Genomic DNA, 15,053 nt, shown 5'->3' with positions numbered 1-15,053 from the left:
ACTAGGTGTACATTACTCAACTGTAGTAAATCCAATACGCTCACTCCATTGGATTTCTTTAATAACTCTTTTCTACTAGCTACTCATGCAACTACAGTATTAAATTGGGTCCACTTGTTTGAGTTGTGAACTGTAGATCAAGATATGCAAGAGAGCAACCCAAGGGAGTGCGGTAATCCTTGTATTTTATCTCTACTTGAACACTTAATGTTTCCTAGAAGGAGAAGCAGGTGAAGGTGAAGGTGAATATTTGTCATTGTTTTTGATAACTTTCAAAAAGAGTCCCCTGTTTTCAAAAGAACCTGAAAAGCGTATTTCAGCTTCATACAAACAAGTGTTAGGTAAAGTAATCTCTATGCTTCCAGGGAGCGTAGACATTGGACATGCTCAGACAGGAGTTGCAAACACCTTTCAGATGTCTAGTAGAGACCTCTGTCCACCAGGCTGGCCTTATCTGCTTGATGGGACACTGGCTGTTTTTATACGGATTGATATCTCTGTTGTACCATATAAGTTATGTAGATGAAAGCAAGGTCACCCAAGAAACTCATACAAGCTCCTTTTGTTCCTAACATAGCTTAGATTCAAGAAGGGAGGGCTTTGAAGAACAAATGAAGGGAAACTCTAAAGTTATGTTAGTGTTGCAGTTCTTTCTAATATTTTAGTTATTAGATGCTATTGCCACTGTTCTGTTTATTTTTATAGTCACAGCTATACACATACTATGCACTAGGATAACATTTTGTGTCGAAGTCCTAAAAATATATTCTTAAAAGGTTTGGGTATGTCTGTGGTGAAAGAAGGTTTGGAACCTACTAAAAAGTACTCCAGTGCACCAACCTCACGTAATGCGCAGGTGGTTCATGGTTTGTAGTCCACCTGTCTGTCTCAAGTTGATATGTTGACTAATTATGCGGTGCCAGAGAGACTGCAGATGCCTAAGCTCAGGCTGTATTCTGAATAAGTTTCAAACACATTGTCAGAAGCCATACAGAGTGCTGAATGTGCAGGGCTGCTTTTTGTAAGATTCCTTCAGCACAATTTCCAGTTTTAATGCTAGGCTGCAGGAGGTTTTCTTTAGGTCGATGATCGAGGTACCTAAGTGAATGTTACCTGGAGTGCTACATGTTAATTTGCTGCTAATGGCTCAATAATAACCTGAAGATAATTCCTTCAAAACTGACCGGTTAAAGTAGTCTCAAACAAGGGCTGTGACTTGTACCATATTAAATCATTCGAATGTAGTCCTTTACTTTGCCTCGCAAAGGTTTGGTTGTGTTGGTCGAGATGGTGATCAGCTTCACCTAGGCAGTGTACTAATCAGGACCGTAAACTTTAATCAAAATGTCTCATTTCAGACAACCCAGTGCAGGATCTAGCTAGTGAGCTTTGAGCATAAGCAGTACCAACAAGCATTTGCAATGCAATAGGTCTCGCATTAGGAAAGTTTGAGCTATTGGTATTGTAAATGACAATTTTTTTATTTATGTATTGGTTTTGAAAATAGCAAAATTAATAGTTTTGTCATTTACAATGCCAATAGTTTTAACTTTCGCAAATGTGACACCTATAGCATTTGAAATGTAATATGTATTGTATTTACGTGACTAAGATGTATTGATATTACAAATAACAATGGCTTTTATTTTTTTTAAATAATTAATATTTACAAGTTATTGTAATTTATAATGGCAATAGCTTAAACTTTTGTAAATAACTTTTGTGAAGATTATGTTCAGTGTATTTTATTGTGCCAAAAATACAAGAACAGAAGTGCAATATAAACATCTTTTTGTGACATTTGTAATAAAGCTTGAAACATTGAGAGAACATATTTGAACCAGTTGTTGGGGCGACGCCGGTGAGTGGGAGAGAACGAATAACAGGACTCACTCATCACCGGAGGCAGATGAAGGCAAACGCATTGAGAGAGTGGAGGGCGGAGAAGAAATGAGGGAGGAAGCGTAGGTTAAGAAATAACAGAAGAGGCGCAGAGACAGAAGGTAGAAAGGAGCGAGAGGCAGTGGATGGGAAGGGGAGGGATGCCAGGGAGCTGTTTTGAGTCCGGGGTTTTTAGGGAAAAAAACATCGCTCCCCACAAGAGACTGCAGTGTGAGCTCTGATTCTGAGCTGAATGTACCACCTTCACACCATCTGCGACACAGAGGTGCACAAGGGGACTAGTGCAGCCTTGTGAAATAATAATAAACAGAGTTACTACGTCATCCCATCGCTCCCTATAAGAGACTGCAGTGCTAGCTCTGATTCTGAGCTGAATGTACCACCTTCACACCAGCCGCGACACAGCGGTGCACGAGCTATTCCGTAAGAAAGCAAAAGGCTAATCACTGCGGTAATAAGGAGAGAAGGTGGTGCGAGTTATTCACATCAGCTGTTTGCAATGAAACAACACAACACAAAGGCAGCACTGGGAACTATTTACTAGACCCTGGGATATTCCGACATGAAAGGAAGCCTCTGGAAGATGGTAGGCAATGCGCTCACTAATGAAGGAGACTAAAGAGGTAACTCGCACTTATTTTATCTACAATGCGATGTATTTCTAAGTGCTCGGCAGGACAGTTCGGTGTAATTTTTTGCCGTACACGTGGTGCCATGTCTGTAAACACGCTTTGACCTTCCGGCTTGCCTAGAGATCGCATCTCAACACAGCTTAGAGTAGAACCTTAGATAGGACGGTTAAATAAGGAGAGAAATACTATTAACGGGGACAGATACCTGTGGCTGGCAAAGCCTCCAGTCTCTACGTGCAATACATTTGTTTACCCAGCATGTGCGAATAGCACTTCAGTAGTCTTGATGCCTCGTGACCGCCATTGCAGACGGACCCGGAAGCTCTTGGCCGGCCGGCCAATCCGCTCGCGGCCGACCGGAAGTCCCGCCTCCCCAGGTCCGCGAGCTGCCGGCGCATGGAGCGCCCTGCCGTCCGGTGTAGCCCGGGTCCCCAGGAGGGGACCGGGGAGAAGGAGTGTGGCGCCTGTTGCGGGGCTCCTCTGACCTGAGGGAGCCCCGATTTAGATGGAGACGCGCCGTGAGGAGCCCCGCCGGAAGAGCGCAGTTGGTGAGTGGGGCCCAGGGCTGATGTAAAGTGCGTGCGTGCCTGTTTGTATGCGTGGGGGGGGGAGTGTGTGCGCGAGGGAACGTGTGTGCACATGCGTGACTGTGTGTGATTGAGAGAGAATGCGAGGTAGGGGATAGTGTGCCTGTATGTGTGCCTGTATGGGTGCTGTATGCCTGCGTGTGCATGCGCGCGCCTGTGTGTGTGTGTGTGTGTGTGTGTGTGTGTGTGTGTGCGTGCGTGCATGCAGAGAGGTGGGGGCTGCCTGTGTGTGAGCAAGGGCTTTGCGCATGCGCAGCGGCTTTGCGCATGCGCAGCTACCAGACGCTCGCTCCCGAGGTCAAATCCGACACTGAAAACGCTCGTAACACTTTGGTGTCCACTCTCCTGAAAACGGATCACATTAGTTGTCGAGCTGACAGCATTCATGCTTCGCATGAATGCTAACGTCAGCTCGACCTAAAAAGGATCTGCAGAACTGCTCAAAGCTGCCAGCTTATTAAAAACAAAGTGCAAGCCTGTCTCTCCACTTCTTCATCTGTCACACTGCAATGTGCTGGTTCCATAACACAATAGACGCACCTCGGCGGTCCTCGCACATGACATGGAAACAGTTCTAACATCGGGTCATTTCATTTCATAAAGCTTTATTCGGAGCATAGAAAACATGTCCATAAAAGCACACACAGTTATAAATACAGAACATATGATCAATTTAAAAAAAAACACATAATACATTATTATCCAGAGGGGGATGGAATAAATAATTAAAATAATTAAAAGCACATACTTTTCCTAGTACCAATTGCTTTGAGCAGGAAAGTAGCCGTAAAAAAGCAAATATCCGGGTGGTGCAGATTAAAAAGCAGTTTCCTAGTCATTAATTGTTCTTACTCCAAATCTTTTCAGCATAGGCTTTAGGAACATTTTTCGTAGCTCACTGTACAATTGACATGATAAAAGAAAGTGCATAGTGCTCTGCTCAGCATTATCACAAGCACAGGGTCCAGAAGGGCGCATTTTTATATTGGGACACGCTACCAGATAATGTACTGTTCCCATCCTCATCCTGGTCAGCACAAACTGGTGCGAAACTCTGGTCACCTGTGTCAAGTAAGATTGGAATCCGATAAAGTCATTCATACTATTGTACAGCATACAAGTAGAGAGTTTTAATTCCTCCAAAGCACGCCTCTCTGCACAATAGTTCAAGAAGGTAGCTTTCAAATTAGACTTGGAGATGTCAGAGGCACAATATCGATTATTAAACATATCAAACCCAAAGACCTTTTGAAAGCTATCAATGACATATTTAATCCAAGGGATCTTTAAATGCTGGTCCATAGTAAGGCAATCATTGATAATGGCTCTATTCAAAGAAGTACCATCATTCAGCCATACCGAGCGCCACAGTAATAGGGGTCTTAACATAATCATGTCATTCAGGAATTGAATCCCCAATTCCTTATGAACCAAGTTGTTGGAAGTTGATTTGGGTAAACACAGGAGCCTTTTCAGAAAATTATTCTCCTCTACCTGTAGACTCCCGGCTGATGACACACCCCATACTCCAGCCCCATACAGGGCCGCAGAGAGACATCTAGATTGAAAAATATTTAACATGTCTTTAATGCGCCTATTCCCCAACTTCTTGGCAAATACAAATACCCCGTTAGCACTCCTCATCATTTTTGTTTTAACGGCTTTATGTTCTGTATCCCAGCTGCCGTTTTTAGAGAATGTAATCCCCAAGTAGCAAAAGTTATCCACTTTTTGAACCGGATCACCTTCTAAGGAATAATGGAAATTAGATTTTGGTTTAGATCGTCCTGATCCACACTCCATTACATAAGTTTTAGTCCTATTAATAACCAGTTTCCTGCTTTTGATGAACTGGACAAACCTGTCCATCAAACATTGAAGACCCAATGGTGTTCTAGACAGCAGCACGGCGTCATCCGCATAGAGTAACACAGGGATGTTAAGGTTGTTAACTCTCGGGACATCTGCCGTAACTGTTTGTAGAACTGAATCGACCTCATTAATGAAGAGTGTGAAAAGCAGGGGTGCTAAAACACACCCCTGCCTTATTCCCCTCCCGATCCTAAACTTGCTCGTGCACTCCCCATTAGGTCCGTACCGAACACTGGTGCATAATTTTTCATACAGGCGGGCCAAGAAGTAAACTATACCTTTGGGAGCTCCCATTTCAATCAATTTAGCCCAGAGTATAGCGTGGTCTACCATGTCAAAAGCGCTGCTTAGGTCAGCAAAACACAAATAAATAGACCCTATTTTGGCCTGGGTATATTTCCCTACCAAAAGTTCTAAATTCAAGCATTGCTCTATGGTACCACGACCCTTCCTGAACCCAAACTGACTGTTAGTTAAGATCCCGTTGGTCTCTGCCCATTCCTCTAATCTAACTAAAAGGACCCGGCTCATGACTTTCACAGATGAATCCAATAGGGATATTGGCCGGTAATTTTTTGGATCACCCCGGTCACCTTTCTTGAAGATGGGGACAATTATTGATTCTGCCCATGTTGACGGTATCTCATAGCTAACTGCTGCATTAAAGATCTTAACCAGCAATGGCCCCCAAATCTCCGGAGCAGTCTTATACACATCTATAGGTACCCCATCAGGTCCCTGGGCCTTCCCTCCCTTGCTAGCTCTAATACTATCCATGACCTCTGGTATGGTGATATTTAAGGCAACAATAGGCCAACCATCTCCAGAGGATACCGGTCCATTACCAGAATAAAAAATGATGGAAAAATGTTGGATCCATGATTCCATACTCACGTTTGATGTTAGCTCTGGTACCTTTTCGTTCGTTGAAATGGGCAGTTCACAGTGGCCCAAAACAGTGTGCAATTCTTCAATTCTGCTGCTTGGCTAAGATTATCACATGCTTCCTGCTGGAGTTCAGCCTTTCTGCGTCTAAGGGTCAAATTGTAATCCTGCCTAAGTTGGGTCACCAGACTCTTATCTCTAGGTTTAACTGCTAAGGCCTCTTTAAGGTCTTTGCGGGCGGTAGAACAGGCATGGTCAAACCACCCCCTTTTTTGTCTACTCTTGTGCCCGGCTACTCTAGTAAACTTCTTATTGATGGTTGCATTAATTCTACCAAAGTGATCAATGCTGTCAGCCATGATTTTGTCTTGTTCAAGGATTGCCGTAATTTCTATCATACAGCTATTAATGATAGAATCAGATGTTATTTCGGCATTATCTCCTTTCCACCTTAACCTGAAACCATTTGGTCTATGGGGTTCAATATTAACAATAGTACCCAGATCGGAAACAGGGGCAGGTTTCCAGATCATGGCGTCAATAGTTAAACAATTATGGTCACTTAGCATAACATCAACCACCTTAAGCTCTGAACACAGAGGAATTAGGTTAGAGGACATGCACATAAAATCGATAACAGTACTAGCCCCCCTCCCTTTGAAAGTCGGTAAACTTTCTCCCAGGTCATTCTTTCCATTTTCCAAAATTTCCATGTCATGATCTATCAGAAAGCTATTCAAACTTTCTCCATACAAATTATGGGGAAAGTGAACATCAGCATCCCCTGAACGATCATAGACACCACATAACTTCTGGGATGATAAGGGGCAAACTGAAATGTTAAAATCCCCCACAAAAATAAATTCATAAACGCCATTAAAATTATTCACAATACGACTTAGTGCATTTTCTAAGTCATTAATCACTGTGTGCCTGGTACCATCAAATGTATTATTATAAAAATTAATCAAAAGTATATTTCTACCCGCTTCTTGCGCTAGCCATAGAATTTGGGAGTGAGCCCCCACTACTACATGCTTTTTCACCAAAATTGGTAACTTGACTGATATCAAAACCAACAACTCTCCTTTTGCTCTACCAAAGGGTGATGCCAGGGCAGGAAGTTCATAAGATACAAAGCCATCACTGCCCTTAAAATTTTTGCACCAGGTTTCCTGTAGGCAAATGATATCAAATAAACTAATAAATTCTTTCCATCCTAGAATATCCTCCTTGGCCGTCAAGCCTGCAATATTCCAGCTGGCGACATAGCAAGTTTCACTTTTCCTATGATGGCTAACATTAGGCGGGCCTTCACTAAATGTGGACATGTTCTCATCTGAATTAGAATACTGAATGTTATACCTAAAATTCTCATCTTTTCCTCCTACGGACATACAATCTATAGTCACATTATTAACCAGTTCGATTTCAGACAAAGTTGACCCTCCATTATAATTACTGTTTACATCCCTCCCATTTCCAGGGCCCATCTGATGTCAGTCATTTTGGTCCAGAAAACTCAATGACTGATACCTATTCTGGATTGGGACTTGATAGACCATCCCATTAGCAGGTGAAAAAATGCCATCACAAGTGGGTACAAAATTGGGGGGGGGGTGTTATAAATCTGTTCCCACCGGGGGCAGGGTACAACATGTGCATAGGCAGAGTAGGTCTGCCATCAGAAAAACCAGGGCTAAAGGTGGATAACACAGGTTTATTTCCAGTAGATGAAAAAATAAAATTATTATTATTAGCCCCCTCCCTACAATTAGCAGAAGGCAACCTGTTAAGATGGTTATAGAAATAGCCCAATGGTCTAGCGACGACATCTGTCTCTGACTGCGTTAATGCAGCTGCTCTGAGCAAGATCGTCGCAACATGTTGCGGATGTTTAAAGTTTATAATTACACAATCACCCCCACAAGTCTTCCGGGTATTACCAATCCAATTGACTCTTCTGATGGATATAATTTGATCAGAGTAGCCAACTGGATAACCGCAATGGCGGTTTAACCAAGAAGTTGTTTTGTTTTTTAAGGAATCCACCGACTCTTGGATATATGGAGTCTGAGTTAGAGCCGGGACATTAGTTAACACCACCACATAGGGTACACATTCAGGGGGAAGGTCTACTGGTCTTCTACATATCCTTACAGGTACCCCATCAGTCCCCCCCCATGGCAGCTGGTGTGGCTGGTGTGGCTGACACAACTGGTACCGGCACAGTCTTGTCTCTGTTTGGTACTGGTAGTGTCTTACATCAGAGTTTAAACCTCCAGACACTACGGCTGCTGACGCAACCACCGGTACCTGCGAAGGTCGGCCCGTATCATGTGATAATGGGCGTGCCAATACAGGTGTCTCTTTTGGTGGTTGTTTCCCTACAATAATAGCAGGAGGGGCACTATTTACCTGGCGTGGTCGTCCCTTATCTTGTTTGGGAGCTGGATGAGGGCATGTAGTATCTTTAATAATTTGTATGGATTTATCCAAATTAACAACATGCTGATCCACCATGGCCCTCAGTCTCAGTACTTCCGCCCACAAATCATCAATTTTAACTAACAAAGGCTCCACAGCCAACTTCAATTTATCATCGATAGTACTCACTAACAGGTCAATTTGGTTAGTATTAATGGAAACACAATTATCTTTAGATGATGCCCCATTATCCCCGATATTCTCCTTGTGTATAGTATCCTTTTTTTTCCTAGCAGAATGGCTTCCCCGTTTGGGAACTACTTTCCTACATGCTCTCATAAATTTTGTAGCTCTGGTGGACTGTAGAGGGGTGCCTTCAGGGGTCTCAGATGGTTTCAGTATATCTTCCACCACAGTAAGATCATCAGGTGCCTCAGTGGATTCGACATTAATACAGATGTTATCAGTCTCAGCTGCTATGATAGTATCGTTGGTAATAATCATATCCACATTATTAGGGTCCAATGATGAAATCAGAGGGAAATCAGGTAAGTTACATTTGCCTAGCGATTTCCTTCTATCGCTATTAATTCTAGTGACTACTTTCAATAGGTAGCTGTCCGGGAGGGTAGATTGGATAGACATATTGGGGGTAATTCAAAAGTCACGGGCAATTGTGAAGTCACAAACAAAGTTTTATACACAATTAGCCTCTAGCCCGGCCAAGCTGGGCACGTACTCACAAAATCAGCCAAGGGAGGTGGCCCGTCCCGTCCCTGGTCGTCCCCGGACGGCCACAGACGGCCCCGCCCTTGTCCCGGGCTTCTCCCGCGCGCGCGACTCGCGGGTGCGAGGGGAGTTCCGTGCCTTAAGGCGCCTCCGGGCGCTCGTGCGGCGTCACTCCCGCCGCCCGGGCACCTGGGTATTGAAGTCCCCGGGAGTTGGTGTGGGAGCGCTGGCCGTTTCCCTCACGGCTGGAGCGCTGCTGCTGGACACGCTGGCCGTTCCCCTCACGGCTTGTAAGTGAGCCCCCCCCCCACATCGGGTCAAAACAATGACAAAACACTTCCAACCAAACACGCTACATGCTCATGCTACCCATGTGGGCAAGCGCTTCAGCACCCCACATAGAAGTAGTAACCACTCTATAAATGTTACGGTATAAAACAATGCAACAAAACCCCTCAAATGGCTCCTAATACTTGAATGCATAAAGGTTCTACTCAGTACAGTATTATGTACCTTTCGAGCATCTTTGTATGCGTTCTTGCCTGGACATCCTTCTGATACCACTTGTCAAATTATCCTGTTTTATTGAGAATTAAGGGGCCACAGACTGGACACTAATTTCAATAGGCGGCTCTATTTATTCAGTACCTCAACTGTACAGATAGGCTATATATGTTCAGGGGAGCTCTGCAGTATTGAGGAATGTTGGCCTCCAAAGGAAAGTAGAACAAATGTCTATGAAGAAAGCTACCTACGTACAGTGTAACCAAATGCAATTTAAATTGTAGAAGTTAAGATTTAAAACTTCTTCTTTAGTGCATGTTTGCAGTTTCGATGTTTTATGCATTCACCCGAATTTTTTAACTCCTTCAGCTGCTCATCATGGACCCACGATGTGGGCAGGAACAAACTCTGGGTCGGTGTTTGCCTACGCGTTGGAAGTGCCTTCTCAGGAAAAGTTTTCAGAGCGGTCAGTGGAAGCAGTGCTTGGGAAAGAGATACAACTGATGCACAGAGCGCCTGTGGTGTCCATTGCAGTATTAGATGGACGGGGAAACCCTCTTCCAGAGCCATACGAAGTGTCCCGTGACCTGGCAAAATCCCCCGACATGCAAGGAAGTCACTCAGTGCTCATTGCTTCAGAAGAGCAGTTCAAGGTAATTTGAGTTAAGCAGAATGTTGGAGATCTGGGATGAGCCCGGCATCCAAATTGTAGTGCCTAGACTAGTTTACCATGTGTACCAATAGTAGATCTTATTGTTGTTGGATGAGTGTGGAGGGAGGGTTGTGGTCTTATGCAGACTAGAAAAGTCACATCCCCTTTAAAACCTTCCGATTTTTGTCCTACACTAACTTTGGGTATGGTGGGAATTTGTTGGAAGTGGACATAAATCTTGTAGACTAACTTGACAACCCAAAGCTCTCCATATTTTACGGTCTCAGATATGCTCCTCTTTTGGATGATGCTTTGATATAAGGTTGAAGGACCTGTGGAGACTAATTTTATGCTTTGGTATCAACAGTAAAGGTGTTTGTAGTTAAGCTAGGTCAAGTGAGATTTCGGTTTATGGTGTTACCATTGGGTACATTTTATTAGACTTTCAAAAAAATGTAAAGGATGAGTTCGAAGATCATCGCATTAAAGGATCCAGATTTTGATGACCAATACGATTCTGGGGCTATTGTGCCTCTCTAGTGCTATCCTTACACTCCTGGCCCGCCCCAATTATTCACAAGAGTAACTTAATATAAACTAGATCTAATGCTCTCCAAAAGCTAACTAGGAGGTATTCATTGTAGTGGCCTGAATAAGAAGGAAAGCTCATTCATCTCCACCTATAAATCAAATTTTTTACCAGCCTTCAAGCACTTATTTACACCCCCGTCAGTCTGCCGTAGCTACTATTGAATTTCCTTAACTTAGATTACACTTCGGCAAGTCTGCAATCTGTGTTCATTGAAGTTAGATATCTTTATGCTCTACACCACTTTGTAGATCTTCGACTATCGTCTAGGGAAATATAATAGTAAGATACTGTGAAGTTATTTAATCCTAGTATTATGAAGCACACCTCCTCAATCATGACCAGAGTTGCATCATCCGAAATAAACGAAGTCATTCTCAACCGCTGATGTATACAACTATCTTTGTTTAAAAAAGATAAATGTTATTACTTTTTTTTTTTTTTTTGCTGGTCTAAGAAGAGCAATCAAAATTCTTCAAAGCGAGGGTGGCTTTGTGGGTTTACGTGCAGGTATAGTTCAATCGGTCACTTGCACTCTTATTGCACTTTTTATTAATCCATGTAATAACCACGCGTGTGTGAGTAGAGAAGGGGAGGAGGTGACCAAGAGGTATTTTTTTATTACTATTTTTAGGCACTTCCAACTTAAACATAAATGTTACAAAGTTATCATATTTTTGGGGCTGCTTAACAGTGTGATCTGTGCTTATAGCCCACAAACAGCCTAAATTGATATAGGCAGAATACAGGGGCTCGAGTAAAACCTCAGTATTTTGTTGAGAGGATGGGTGCAAGTAGGGCAAATTTAAGTGTACCTCCAAAGAGCATACATCTAAAAGGAATTTCAAAACAAAGCTACTAATTGCGACACTCCTAGAACATAAAAGGTTTATAAAATGACAACTAAAGTTATCTTAAATACCAAATGGCAGTAAAGCCTGTCCTTCCAGTCTCTACTGCTTGCCCCACTTTCCACAGTGATGTGCTTCGCCTCATCCCACCCATTGTACTGGGAGAAACCTTGAGCTGCATCATCAAATCTTCCCCTTCATTCTGCGTTTTACAGCTGTTGAAGACCATTTTGTTAATCTTTCGCAGGAATATTCAGGAAAATCAAATTCTGGACCAGACACTGCTGTAAGAGATATATATATATATATATATATATATATATATATATATATATATATATATATATATATATATATATATATATATATATATATATATATATATATATACTGAAACGCGTCGGTGTGCAAACTGGGCTCTGTTTAAATAAAGTTGCTGAGTGCGGCGTTTTCTTGATGAAAAATATATATATATGTGTGTGTGTATAAGTAAGTGTGTGTGTATATATATGCGTGTGTGTGTATGTATATATATATATATATATGTGTATGTGTGTATATGTATATATGTATATATGTATATATATATATATATATATATATATATATATATATATATATATATATATTCACGCTCCAGGTTGTCCACCTTGTGAGTAGCACGCGAGCAGCAGCTTTATTTATGTGTAGGTGAGGACGGGGATCCGCTCGTAGACGCCGCTCCGTAATGGATCTGCCCGACGCGTTTCGAAGCTCCATCTGCTTCTCTTCAGGGGCTTTAACGGAAGCGGTGTGCGCACCCGCTACACTTCTCCAATTTCATATAACTCACCCGCCAATGGGAGGCTCCAATGAGACTTCTGGGAAGTGTAGTACGGAAAGCACACAATCAAGTCCTGTATGGACTCCACGAGTGGGCCTACACCTACACATAAATAAAGCTGCTGCTCGCGTGCTACTCATAAGGTGGACAACCTTGGAGCGTGAATCTATATGCGGCAGTCCAGCCGCAGAGTATGCACCACCCCGTTAACGTGGGGGTCACAGCAGTGAAGTAGCAGCCGTACATGGGATCGAGGACGGGCCCACTCGTGGAGTCCATACAGGACTTGATTGTGTGCTTTCCGCACTACACTTCCCAGAAGTCTCATTGGAGCCTCCCATTGGCGGGTGAGTTATATGAAATTGGAGAAGTGTAACGGGTGCGCACACCGCTTCCGTTAAAGCCCCTGAAGAGAAGCAGATGGAGCTTCGAAACGCGTCGGGCAGATCCATTACGGAGCGGCGTCTACGAGCGGATCCCCGTCCTCACCTACACATAAATAAAGCTGCTGCTCGCGTGCTACTCATAAGGTGGACAACCTTGGAGCGTGAATATATATATATATATATATATATATATATATATATATGAGTGTATATCTATATACATCTCTCTATTGGTGAGACCTAGAGCTGTGGAGACCTTAATGGGCAGTGCCTACACCTGTTACTATTGTTTACTCCTGCTCACCGACTGAGTGCACTGTCATGTAAGAGGGGGGGTGTCTCTCCGCATTGAATATTGCGTGTCTCTGCCATATCAGTTGCTGACTCGCACTGAATCTTAGGCACAGCAGCGGCCTCTCAAGACAATGTTCCGCTCAACTTCCGATTCACAGCAAATGTTGCACACTCCTGTCTTCTGTTTTTGCCTCTGAAATATGACAACGTTGTTTTTTTAAGTCTTTTCGGTTTTGAGTGTGCAGTGAATGACCCATGTTTAGGTTCCCCCAGACTCAAAGCACTAGGAAACTGCTGCACTTTACTTTTTTTTTTCACTATCCGATTCAGAACTACGAGTTCTCTCTCGAAACTGCAGACCAAGCAGAAGCTCCCCACCAGAACTGGCACAAAGGCACCAACACTGTTACGGAGCAACACTCACAAGTACAATGAGCCACTTGTGACATGGGGTAGGATGGATGTTTGCTGACTGGTGATCTACTGGTAGGCTTGTGTACGCCAAAAAGAGGAAGGATGCTTCTGCAAACTTTGCCTTACCTGCCTGGTGTTGCTCTTAGTTTGTACTAGTCTCCTAGCCATTAGGACAGCTCCATTTCTATTTTCTGACTAGCTGCTGCTCCCCTTAGTGCACAGCCTTACAGGAGAAACCTTGCAGTTAACTGGTCATGTATTCCCTCATGCTGACCTTTCTTTAAGACCTTTTAGTAACCGTGGGCGGTCATCCGACTATTCAGCAGCTGTGGGTGAAAAAACTCCCAGACATTTTAAACATTTCCTGACTTTTGGGATCGTAAGACTTCCTCTGAATGTATAGTAGATGTTTTGCTCAGTGTGAGGTTCAGGCACCCTGGGATAGGGGAATGTCTTTGATAAAATAAACTTTAGATTTTACCCAGAGGCTATCAGATTTCCTATGAGAACCTCAAATGTGTGTCCATTGTGTTAACACCATAGGTGTGCTTCCAAATTTGTTTTTCCTTATCCTTGTTTACTTATAGAGAATTACAGCCAAAAATGTTTAACCTTCAACTTTTGAAGTGCATGAGGTTTGACAGGCGTATTAATGTATCCAGTTGGACAACGGTCATGCACTTTCATCTAGATGATGTTGGAAATGGCTATTTTCTGGTGCCCATAGGGATGATGGCAGTTTATCTCTGGGAGATGATTTGATAGGGGTCCTCTCTGTGGTGAAGAGCTCCAACGAGATGAACGCACAGTACTCCCGAAATGGAGCGTACCCCACATTACGTGCAAGCAGCATTGCAGGAGGTGCAGTTGACATAAAGTGGACAGTATGCATGTGATCAATAATGGAAGATTAATGGGTGGACATCTTGTCTGACCGCAAATAATGGCTAGGCCTTTGTCACGTGCCTGGTGTGGGTCGGCATTAGACATGTTACAATTGTGGTTCACGTTCTAAGCATGGAAAGTTCACTGAAAGTTTCAGCTGTGAGCACAAAATTAACAAGCTGTTGATTTCATTACACTTGTTTTTTATAGCCTTATTTTATTTTGTTTCCAATACGTTTTTAGTTTATTGGGGTAGTTGGTATTTAGTGGCATAAAGATTTGATGTGATGCTATAGTTCCTATGTGTGTTTTTTGTTGTGTATGGTAATCCTGTGAAGTACACATGCTGGGGTTGTAAGGCTTGACGCAGGTTTACGAAGATATATGTCTATGGATGATGTAGGCCACATTAATAAACACTTTAAATAAAGGATTCTGGATAGTATGGGACGTGTGAATGACGAGCACTAGCCTTGTGAAGAGCAATGTCTCCCAGAGTAAGTAACATAGTAGAATTACATAAAGGAAGGTTCTTGGGTAGGAAGGGGTGAGTGTTAAGTCTGCCTACTGGACGAAGAGCAATGAATTGATCACTGTGAATATTGCTAACATCTGTTTTCT

The 15,053-nt window shown here is 43.0% G+C and overlaps 1 protein-coding gene across 3 annotated transcripts in view; it reads left to right on the top strand.

Annotated features, from left to right (window-relative positions):
- LLGL1 (LLGL scribble cell polarity complex component 1) overlaps positions 1-15,053 on the top strand; it is a 380,653-nt gene that overhangs the window by 277,593 nt on the left and 88,007 nt on the right. For all 3 annotated transcript variants that reach the window (XM_078665185.1, XM_078665184.1, XM_078665186.1), the window contains one exon: positions 9,908-10,191. In XM_078665185.1, coding sequence (XP_078521311.1) covers positions 9,908-10,191 — 284 coding nt within the window. The remainder of the gene's footprint in view (positions 1-9,907; positions 10,192-15,053) is intronic.

This window comes from Lissotriton helveticus, chromosome 10 (genome assembly GCF_964261635.1).
Source record: "Lissotriton helveticus chromosome 10, aLisHel1.1, whole genome shotgun sequence".
In the NCBI taxonomy this organism is placed as follows: domain Eukaryota; kingdom Metazoa; phylum Chordata; class Amphibia; order Caudata; family Salamandridae; genus Lissotriton; species Lissotriton helveticus.
Note: the sequence above shows the minus strand (reverse complement) of the source record. Positions and strands in the feature narration are given on the sequence as shown.